At 38.6% G+C, this 12,214-nt stretch overlaps 1 protein-coding gene across 1 annotated transcript in view; it reads right to left on the bottom strand.

Annotated features, from left to right (window-relative positions):
• Positions 1-12,214, bottom strand: part of FES (FES proto-oncogene, tyrosine kinase) — an 89,452-nt gene that overhangs the window by 25,867 nt on the left and 51,371 nt on the right. The window contains exons 11-12 of the mRNA XM_069956652.1: positions 4,815-5,024; positions 3,969-4,091 (exon numbers count right to left, since the gene is read on the bottom strand). Coding sequence (XP_069812753.1) covers positions 3,969-4,091; positions 4,815-5,024 — 333 coding nt within the window. The remainder of the gene's footprint in view (positions 1-3,968; positions 4,092-4,814; positions 5,025-12,214) is intronic.

The following is a 12,214-nucleotide window of genomic DNA, read 5'->3' as shown; positions in this document are numbered from 1 at the left end:
TAAAATAGTGCTTTTGCAAAATCCAATGCATAGAAAAAATGGATGTGGCACTCACCAATTGTAGCAAAAATTCAGATGCTTTATTCCTTCATCAAACAGGTAACACGGAGTGGACAAAAACAATCAGGCAATGTCCACTCCACGTTACCTGTTTGGTGATTGGCTCAGCCAATCACTGGCTAGGGTGGGAGCGCCACAGCCAGTGATTGGCTGAGCGGCCTGTCACTTTCCAGACACGTTCTGAAGTTGCATCGGGAGCAAGGAGAAGCAAATAGAAACACCAGGGAGAGTAGAGAGGTAATGCATAAACTTCATTTTTAAAATAAGGGCTGCATGGACATCGCTAACTATGTCCGTGCAGCCCTTGTTTTCAAGTATTGACTGTATAATATACTCAGTAAACAAGCGTCAATCTAGCAGATCAGAGCTCATTTACTAGTCTAGGATGATACTATGGAGAACATATTGTACAATCTCCCTGTGGGTTTAAGATGCAGAACTCCAGTAAGATGTTGTCCTTGGTGGGATTCAAGCAAAGGACAGCAGTGCTGCAGCACAGGGTAACCCCTGGGCCACCATGCTGCCTATAGATAACACTACTGAGGCAGAGAGTAACCAATTTGCTGGCAATTATCCAAGATGGATAGCCACCATGAAAAAGGAAGGTCAGGAGCGATCCATAACAGGTCTGTATCTCTTGCTAATTGTCTAAGCAATATCTAATGGCTGTAGTCTTTAATGCTGAAAAACAACCAGACAGTAATTTTATATATTTTCTTCCCATATATCACCTTCATGTTGGAGGATTGATAATTAGCAGTATAAAATATGATTCTGAAGAATTTCATCAGAACAATGTAAAATGTATGCAAATATATAATAAAATGTGCATATTCAAAAGTTCACAACTCTACATTTGAATTGCTTCTACTCAAGAAAGCAATTTCCTGTACACTAGCAAGGGCATGGAAGAGATCAGAAGGTTGAATTATTAATGTAATGCATATAAAAATATATTAACAAGTCATATAATGATTCTGAATAGGCTAATGGGATTTATGAGTAATGGCAGAATACGCATTAATATCATGTAAGGAATGTTGAGTAACCTCACAAGAAAAAAACATGCCATCGTAGACGAGCATCATTTTTCGTCTTAAAGGACTATAAAACCTAAAATACCAGTTTTCTTACAAAACTATAAAGGGATCCATATGGGTGATTCTCATTCATCATGTTATATAGCCAAGGAGAGAGTGTGGCAGCAGCGCCATCCACTCCCTGTCCGCTCGTCAATTCCGACAGTTTGGCCCCATTATAGTCTAAGAGGCTACATTGTCAGAATTAGCGAGCGTCTGGTGAATGGATCGTGCTGCTACCGTGATCTCTGCCTAGCTATATCTCTTGATCACAGCAGGTCTGAGACCTAAAGTCTAATCCCCTATAACCTGGGATATTGGACCTGAGGTCTAATCCCCCCTGCCTTATTGAACCAACATTTATAAATCTGGTGCTGCTAAATTGCAAATTGACCTTTTAAAACATTATGCGCTGTATACAAATTATGACATAAAAGTAATCTGGGAGTAGGCAGTATTATGAAGAGTCATGGAGTCAGGAATTCAACCTGCCCCTCCAGGCTTGGCTGACAACCTCAGGCCTATCTACATCACTAGAAGCCTCCTGTGAAGATCACACATGTACTGTTGCACTGTAGTCCCCAGACATGCACAGTACAGAGTGCTGTGCCCAGTTTTATTGTTTGACTGCGCATGCAATAGTTATATTTGGACAGTCTGGGCTCATGCACTGAATAGTACACAATGTGGCTCCTCACATTTACACCACATGGCTGCTAGTGATGTTGAATGTCCAAGTCAGGAGAGGTGATGTTGAAAAAACCTGACTCTGATATTATCATAGACCAGATGGGTCTTCAGTGGTAATCGGCATACGGTGTATGACATTTTGATAATTAGTTTTTGCTATTTGGCTGTATCAGATGTACCATACAGAGGCCTAACCTCTTCCCTTCTATTAGAGTTGAAGATCACAAGGGGTGGTACTATTAACACCTTTACTACTCTAGACTACCAGGGATGTTACGCTATGCAGCCTATGCAATAGGGGACAATAGATACTAAAGGATATTCCTGGACACAATCCAACAATTTCCTAGCTGGGAAGTCTGCTAAAACTTTGCAGGGGGCCACAGTTGTCTGTGTCTGATACTAAGTAAATCAGCTGCACCCATATACTGTAGGTCGTTTCACCTTTCAATGGATCAAAAGCGATAAATTAGTATAGTAATATAAAAAAGCAATAAAGAATTTAGAAATTGCTTTACTTAAGACAATGAATCACTATAATAAAAGTATCTATAAGTAATGCTGCATTTCTAGTATTTCTCTGCCAATACTAAAGTTTTATTTTTGTCACTGAACATAAAAAATCATTGTAAGATATTAATAGGAGCCATTAATAAATGTATGCCTGTACTAAATTCAGCGTACCAAAGCTAATCTGCCTCACTCACATGTAAAATATAGTTCACACTTAAGCACATCTGCATGTCTTCAAATCATTTTAAGATTTTCCCTTGCTACCAGTAAATTTTTGTGACATATCCAGGCTGGTGATGTTAAACACAGTTGTAGGAAGAAAGTGATCTCATGCATATTAAAGCACAATGAGACGTTTCCGAGCTGTATGGTCATTTGTTAAGGGCTCTAACAGCTGTCAGTGAAATGGAACAAGTGAATCGAACATATCAAGTGAAAAATAAAAAATAAAGCATGTTCCTTCATTCTCTGCTTTAATAGATCCATTGGAAATTTGGGCAACAGCTAGAGAATAACCTGGGATAAAGATATCTAAAATAGTTAATGGAGGAAACAGCTGTTACTATGGTATAACTAGGAAAACACAATTTATCGCATTAATGCCTGGACACATTTAAAATAAAAAATATAATGTAAAGTGTGATAGGAGAATGGCTATTCATTTATTTATTTAAAGAAGGTTATGCCTAGTGAACTATCCACTTATACCATACACAGTGCCAAGGAGATACATTCAGTGTAGCTGGCAGAGAGATATGGCTGTAGAGCGCCCTAATGGAGCTAGAAAATGTCCACCAAAGTTGGGCATGGGCGGGGTTGTAGGTCCTTTTATATGGGTTAATTATCAGTTAAAAAGAAGGATTAGGGTATGTGTACACTACGGATTCCGAGCTGAGAACTTCACATGGATTCTGCCGCACGCAACCACTTGAAGTTCCACCCATCCTATCTGCTCAGGCAGATTTCGCCATCCGACAAAACACAGCAATCACTAAGGTCAGGGAGGTCAGTGAAAAAAATCCAATAGAGTACTTATTTAAGAGTCTCCACTGAGGGGGCAATCATTGGAGACTCTTAAATGAGTACTCCATTGACATTCTTTGGGTAGATGGCGGAACCTGCCTGAGCATAGAATAGCGAATATGGGACGGGTGAATCTTCAAGCGAGGGTCTGTGGCAGAATCCACTTTAAGTTCTCCCCTCAGAATCCGTAATGGGCATGTACCCTCACTGTGGAAGGCCCGAAGCAAGCTCATTTGTTGGCTCACTGCTTCTTTTCTGTAGGCCTAAAAATGAAACAGGGGATGTGCTGTTGACAATAATAAAAGCGAATGGCCCCATAGATGTTTAAGTGGCCGTTCTTTTAACAAGCATTTGTTGATTTCTAATAAGCTGTTGACCTAATGTGCTATAAAAGACCATGGGAGGAAAATGTTTTATGAGAAAAAGTTGACAAAAATGTCCATATGCCTGAACAAGCCAGCGAGGAAAGCCCCTATGAATGGGCTGTTTCAACCCTGAAGGATCTGACCATGTAATACCAACTTTCTGCTGCAGTGGCTGCTCCAGTGAAATTGTGTGCTTGGTCATAATGATTGTGGGCTACCTTTATTTTCTCCACATTACCTTTACAATAGCTTTATTTAATATGACGCCACTCTTCTTGGTGACCACTTGCTTAGTCTTCAGAAAATTGTCAATTAACAATGGGATGGTAGGAAAGGCTTCTCCTTCGAGTCTGTAAAGATTCTTTTAAATACAAATTTAAGAAAAAGTCAGTCCTTGTTTTAATAAGATCCGCACATTATAGCAACTGTGGTCTAATATGAGATTTTTTATTTTAAGTGTAAAAAGTTGAAGTATTAAACTTGTACACTTATACAGTAAACTTTATTCAGTTTGTATTATGGGGCCTGGACAAGTGCCAGATTATGAGACATCTGTACTTTTAGATGAACAGGGAATTAATTGGTATAATCAATCAAATGCTAGCTTCTTTTCCCAGCCCACCTTAGAAAAATGATGGCTGTGGTATAATTGCTAGGGGCAGCACTGTTTTTTTTTCTCTTTCAATTTTCGACTCTTCAAACCTTACTGTGTATTAGGGAATGTGACTACACTGATGACCTTCTTTCTACTTCATGATAAATCAATTAGTCAACAAGCTCACTAGGGTACTAGTTAGTTAGTTCAGAATGCATCTAGCGAAGTTAAGGTCATGACAGTGTTACTGTCTTTAAAAAAAAAAAGGTTTGACTTGTCATAGAGACAAGTCAAAAGTTTTATTCGGTCAGGATCTGGGTGCTGAGGATTGAATTACATTTAGGGAGGATGATGGTCTATATACAATGCATGAGCACAGAACTGTTTCCATTACTGCAGACGTAAAGTAAAAAAGGTGAAAGGGTTAACAAATCCTTGTGAAAGCACAGAAATAGGGAAATGACATTTTATGTAAACCTCGAGACTTACGTCTATACACTGAATGATGAAATGCCTTGGCGTGCCATCCCACAGTACAGACAGCACGTATTCTTGTTTCCCTTGGCTCTCACGAACAAGGAAATCACCATTGTTAGTTAACAATCCTAGGACCTCAGTTCGTGGAATGGCACCATGGTACCAATTCTGTTGACTAAGGGGCTTTTGAACTTCTGGAACCAATGGTAAAAGAGGTGGTAGCTGTACAAAACAAAGGATATGAAAGTATTATGAATATGTCTACCTCTTATTCATTCACAAATGCATTTCATGACCAACAAAATAGTCCAACAGAAAGTAAATTGCACAAAAACACATTAAGATACACTAAAATGGTTCTTATCATCAAACTTCTTTTGAATATCCTGTTAAACTATCCCAACTACATTTTTATTTCATTTGGAACAAGTATATATTGGCTTATCTGGGGGTCACAATCGTGCCTTTTATCATTATTTATAATACAAATTCATCTACTCTATTAGCTCTTCACCATCGAGGAGGGTTGGGGATGTCCACCATTTGGAAATATAATCAAGCCGCCCCCCAACTTGACCCAACTTACCAAGGTTCACAGAGGATCAGTATCCCCTCTGGAGTCACCATAGAAAGTTTGGCGGCCAAAATATCCCAATTAATAATTTACCATAGTCCCCTGCTAAACATAGGGATAATGATCTTTGCCCCTCCCTATATCATTCCCCAGCACTGTGGAATAGATGAAAAGCAGTCTGTCCCCTCCAGTACCCTAATTTGATGCCAAATTAACCCAATCGCTATTGTCCTAGTGTACGAATTAGGGGTATCTAAAGTGTCCCTGTCACAACGGGCACTTCTAGATTAGCGTTCAAATCCACTGCTAATCCAGAAGTTCTGGATAGAGGTCCTATTAGACGAAGCGATTTATAATGATTAACGATGGCAAACGAGATTGTTTATTGTTAACCTGAACTCGTTCACCATATTACACAGAATGATAGTTGTTAGTTACGATCGTTACAACGATTGTTACTACGATCGCTTACTCCATCTGATCCCAGCAAAAGAACAAACGATTTGGAATTACACTGAACGATTAGTGAACGTATGCGGAATTACAGTGAACGAATGTGGAATGACAGAGAACGATTAGCGAACAGTTAACAATGATTTTAGGGTCAGATCTAAATCCACGATACACGAATGATTTTTCGATCGTTGCCTGCAATTACACAGGACGATTAAAGTCGTAAATGTGTAGGACCCCCATTGGATCTAATGCATCCAGTAAAAATTCATGCAGTTAAATCTAGCATATGGGTGTTACCAACAATTCACTATTCTACTAATCTAATCTGCTACCAAAACTTCTAACTTAAGGGGGTTATCTAGGTTTCAGCAAGAGTTGCGGCTTCTCGGAACAACCGATTGCCACTTGGGTTGGCAACTTGATTTTTTCCTTTTTAGGGTATAAACCCACACACCGTATACACAGCGTATTTACTGCTGCGATACGCAGCGAATACACAGCAAAAACGCAACAAATACGCAACAAAAACGCAGCAGATTAGATCTAAATAACTGAACTCAGCATTAAATCTTCACCATCAAACTGCTGCGTATTTGTTGCGTATTTGTTGCGTATTTGCTGCGTATACGGTGTGTGGGTTTGTACCCTTAAGGACAATTGGCGGACATAACAAAAACCCCTTATAAAATGATAAAGAATATAAAGTAATATTTGTTTAGAACAGTAAAACGAATAGCATTTACTATGAACATTGAAATTAGGACAATTACAATAATCTGTACTTGTTCCTTCAACTCAATTAAAATTATGGATCCATCCATTTTTTTCAGACACAGGAGAAAGTCCCTAGTTTTTGGACTGTTTAACAATTTAAGTATGATTGGCAACCCTCATTTGCGAGGTAGGTGCAAAAAGATAGTTCCCAGTCGATCTAATATTAATGGCCTATCTTGAGGTCACTCATTCAATTTTTAAAATATGGATACTCAGCAGCAATTTGGGTGTTAAGGGAGACCAGCTGAGATGTCATTTCATTTCATGTGTCTGCTCTTCTTGTTGGTCGGAGTTTCAACTTCAGGAAAACATGAGCAACTTCAGATATACATTTATAAAAAAAAATTCCTTTGTTTGGAATTTGCACACAGAAGATAACCTACGGTCATTTAGTATAGGAGCTATTGTAAGAAGAGGAACAGGTATTGGGTAGATGTGATGTGTCTTTGTTTCATCATGCAAATGAGAGAGCATATAAAATCTTATCACCAGCCCTTAGCCAGAAGCTATGTTCCTGCAAATCTTACAATGGTTTCTCTGGGGCACAGATATAGATAGAGCCGGATGAGTCCGTTTTTAGGGCTATTCAGGACCTGGCTACTCAGTGACTTTGGTTGCAGAACCCTGCAATGTTGCATTGTGACTACAACAAGGTCATTGCATGCAATTTTGCCAGCTTTAGAGGGGTTATCCAGCGCTACAAAAACATGGCCATTTTCCCCCTACTGTTGTCTCCAGATTGGGTGGGGTTTTGAAACTCAGTTCCATTGAAGTCAATTGAGCTTAATTGCAAACTGCACCTGAACTGGAGACAACAGTAGGGGGAAAAGTGGCCATGTTTTTGTAGCGCTGGATAACCCCTTTAACCTCAACGTAAGCACATACAACTGCCACGCGCTTGTGATCACTCTCGGCAATCTGGCTATTTTTTTATACAGCTTCTTCCTCTGCATCAAATAGGGTAAGTTGAATGGGGAAGGGGTTATCTCCTTATAGTGCAAGTAGCTCTGCAATTTGGCAATTTTTTTTACAGCTGATATCACACCTATAACAAATTGGTGTTACATCAAACTGCAGACAATGCACACAAAAATTTTGTCACTTGTTAGATGTGACTTGCCGAGCCAAAGTCACCAATATGAGAGGAATTCCTTACTGATGTAACAAATCCAATAATAGATATGGTGACATTTGTGTTGCCAAAATTAAAAATCCTTCCCCATGATGGGAAATCCTGTGCACTACAGAAGCAGTTGCATCCACATGAGAAGAACAGGTTTCTGCAGCAAAAAATCTGGCATGAATCAGCATACCCTAAGGGCCCTATTCCACGGGACGATTATCGTTCGCATAATTGTTAACGATAAACGATCCAAACGACCGCTATTGCGAAAGATCTGAAATTGTTCACCCATTTACATGGAACGATAATCGTTACTTATGATCGCTCTTGAGGTTGTCTTGTTGTCGCTGTTGCGTTCGTCACTACTGCGAATGACCGAACAACATCTTATTCAATGCAAACGATTTGCGAATGAGCAATGATAAAAATAGGTCGAGGTCTAATTAAACGATCAACGATTTTTCGTTCGGTTTTTAATTGTTAACTGCTATTCAAACAAACGATTATCGTTTAGACTCGAACGATTTAACGATAATCTGAACGATAATCGTCCCGTGGAATGGGGCCCTATGGCTATGTTCACACACAGTTGTAATGATGGCCGTTTTTATTGGACAGCCGGTATTTAACGATAAATAACTGTCCTTTTAAAAATAATATTATAAAAAGGCAAAATATTCTAAAACAACAGCCGGTATTTATCATTAAGTGATGTGCGTCCAATAGAAATGTCTGTCATTATAAGGGTGTGTTAACATAGTCTCAATTCAAACTGTCGAGAAGCTTATTCAGACTATGTATGACCCCAGAAAGTAAATGTGTAAAGGTAATGGAGGCATTGTGAATTCAGCATTTTGAGTTGGATTTCCCTGTATTGTATATAAAACGAGATCAGTAGTAAGCACTCATATAACCATTAGATGGCAGTGTTCCTCTCCCGTTGTATTGAATTCTTCTCCTCTGTCCATCTGTGTTCTACTTGCAGCTCATACCTGTCTATTTCCTCTAGAAGAAAAGTAACTTTGAATTCATCAACCAATCAGTACTGTGCAAAATCTTTACTGTCCGTTCATCCCAGCAGCTTCGTGTCTCTCTGTTCATTTGCCATTTTATAAAAAAAAATAATCTTTTAACGGGCCAAAGTCAAATCAAATAAATCCACATAATACGGATAACAATGAGCAACAAGTTATTGTTAAAAAAATATACATTCAGCCACTTCTGCTTTAGAGTTTGCTAATCAAAAACCCTAGAGGAAGAGTAAATAGCCGTATAGGAGAGAAGAAAATGAGGAAATTGCCTAGAGTGGCATCATGAGTCACAGATTGCCTAGACATATAGAAAACTATACAATGACGGCCAAAAGTAGCGTGACACGTTGGATCCTGGAGGGAAATTCCCGTATTATGAAACAGCCAGGTACAGCAGCTTGTATGCAGCTGTGACAGAACAGCAACATCAAAGCAACCGAACTTCACTACTGCAACTTTATATTGTAACTTCTCTAATCTAACAAATGTTTATAGGTTAGGAAAACCTACAGTACATCTATACTTACAGGATAGATATAGTAAAAACAGCCCCTGATCCCTGAGAATCCAGCAGTTTTTTATATCATATTTTTCAGTGGTATGTTATATATATATATATATATATATATATATATATATATATATATGTGTATATATATATATATATATATATATATATATATATATATATATAACACAGTGGTCTGACACAGTGCTCTCTGCTGCCAACTCTGTACTGGGAGATTTTTTAATAGAAGTAAATTACAAATCTCTGGCACTAGTTCATTTAAAAGATTTTTTTTGTGAGCTACTCCTTTAAACAGACACTTTCAACAAACTGCATAAACCAGAAGTACAAGTGAACGTAAGATGCTTTGTAATATATCTTATCAGAGAAATTTCCCCCTATCTCCACTTGATTAGGCTAGTTCCCTTCTTCTTCTTTTTCTCCTAAAGCCACTATTCACACTAAAAAAATCGGCTAAAGTCCATCTCCAGCTCAGTGAACTATCACGTTACAGCTGCCTATAAATGTTTATAGTGAGGGAAGGGGAATAAGGTGGAGAGGTTGTAGTGAGACAGAAATAAGCAGAAACATAGGGAGAGGCTGCAACAACTTACAGTGAGTGTTATACCATACCCCTATGCTTATACTGCTTAATACTGCTCTATAATGTCCTTTATGCTGCAGCTTTTGAAGGTGTGGCATAGATATAGAGGAAAGGCAGGATCAGTGTGTAGTGTATGGGAGAATCTTCACCCACTAGCTCAGAGACAACTAAACATGACATACAGAAGTTGCAGGTGGAAAAATATAAAAAAAAAAAAAAAAAAAAAAAAAAACAACAACCACCAAATATAAGGTATCTAATGGCCAGAAATTCTTGGTCTGTTTAGTTTTATACTTCCTCTGGAATCTGATCTTATTTTAGCTTTATTATTTTGACCTGGTCTGGAGTCTAGATTTATTTTTGTGTATGTCTCTGGGGTCTGTATTAATTTTGCAGTATGAAGAATAGGGTTATATACATAATCTATTTGAAGGCATTAGATTGGGGGTGAGTCCTATATAAATAAACAGTGCATATGCTGAAAGATTCTGCATGCAGCTCACCATAATACTTCTCTTCCTGATTTCATTGCCTAAATACTGTATATAGGAGTTTATTAGACAGGTAATAACAGCAATAATGTCATTGAGTGCTCTATAAGATTTGTTCTGAGAATAAAGCCTCACCAAGGGTTTCCTGCGTATACCGCACATTGAAAGCTGTCTAGCCTAATATAAGACCCTGTCAGTCACTGACCAAATCATTGCTGTCAACAAGCACTCAAGGAACCGTTCATTTCTATTCCTAGTGGTTTCATCCATGGTTCACCTTTCTCCTCAAGGACAGAGCACTATGACAGCCATCTAGTGACCTGCCTGTTATATACTAGACAACAGTGGTTCCTGCTGCAAATACATTAAAAGCCTGTGCTCGGTATATGAGTATGTGTGATATGGTTTACATTGCCTTCCATATGAGCGATGTTTATGTCATCGTGGAAAACCCCTCAGTTTATGAGATAATTTTGATAGTCACCCAAAACAAAAACAGATGTGAAAGTAAGTCAAATGATTTCAGGGCCATAGTGCAGCTCTTGACCTGCTTAGGGAAATAGCTGGTTATGTCTAAAGGCCATCATATTATTCAGCCATTTGCTCAGCAGCTGTTTTTGCTTCATATGGCAGATGAGTACATGCCATTTCTTATCCACATACAGTAAGCTCAGTCTAAGGCTGGGTTCACACTGCATTTTTGCAGCCTGTTTTTTAATCCCTTTTTGCAAAAAAAAAAAAAATGAAAAAACGGATGCATTTGTGTGAATTCATTTTGATCTGTTTTCCCATTAACCTCTATAATAAAAAAAACCTATCAAAGCGCATACTTTTTTAGCACACACAAAAACGTTTTTGCGTACGCTAAAAAAGGATGCGTTTTGATAAATTTTTTTATTTTTTTTATTATGGAAGTCAATGGAAAAACAGATCAAAATGGATTCACACAAATGCAACGGTCTGCAAAAACGCAGTGTGAACCCAGCAATAGGCATAAAAATTCCCAAAAAATACTACAAATTGCCCATTTTATCTGTCACCCCCTGACTGCCTACCGAGCTGGCGACACTGTCAGGTAAATATCAATGAAAGAATTCAGAACATACCTTTGTATGTATATGTATTTTTCATATATTATGCTAGTTTGAGGTTCTGACACAAGAAGGGAAATCTGGCATGTACCTGTAGCTAAAATGTGGATTTTCTGTGCAGCTCTGTATATGGAAAATCTGCTGTGGATTAGAGTACACGGCAATGGATGAGGTTCTTCCCCATGTGAAAATTCAGAACATGTCAATTTCTGTTGTGGATTTTCACTGTGGACTTCATCTCTTTCAAAGCAGAGGAGAGAAATCTGTTATAGATCTGCTGCAAAATCCAATGAATTTGCCTCAGATTTTCTGCTGCATGTGCATTATAGTGGACTTAGGGTCCATTTACACAGGAAGATTATCTGACAGATTATCTGCCAAAGATTTGAAGCCAAAGCCAGGAATGGATTTGAAAAGTGGACACATCTCAGGCTTTCCTTTGACCTGATCTCTGTTTATAGTCTGTTTCTGGCTTTGGCTTCAAATCTTTGGCAGATAATCTGTCAGATAATCTTTCTGTGTAAATGGACCCTTACGGTAACTTTGGCGGAACCTGAACCTGATCACTTGGACGTTAAATACTGCTGCCCGGAAAAAATGGATGCAGGTTTGGGTTCGGCTCAACCAACTGTAAGTTCGCTAGAGTACATTCACCCGTAGCGTACCTGTACACATAGCAGTCACATCCCACACGGCTAAGAAGTGCACTGCAAAAACACATGTTTTTACCACAAACTTATGTGGTTTAGTTCCAATTCCT

The sequence above is a fragment of the Dendropsophus ebraccatus genome, chromosome 1 (genome assembly GCF_027789765.1).
Source record: "Dendropsophus ebraccatus isolate aDenEbr1 chromosome 1, aDenEbr1.pat, whole genome shotgun sequence".
NCBI classification, from domain to species: Eukaryota; Metazoa; Chordata; class Amphibia; order Anura; family Hylidae; genus Dendropsophus; species Dendropsophus ebraccatus.
Note: the sequence above shows the minus strand (reverse complement) of the source record. Positions and strands in the feature narration are given on the sequence as shown.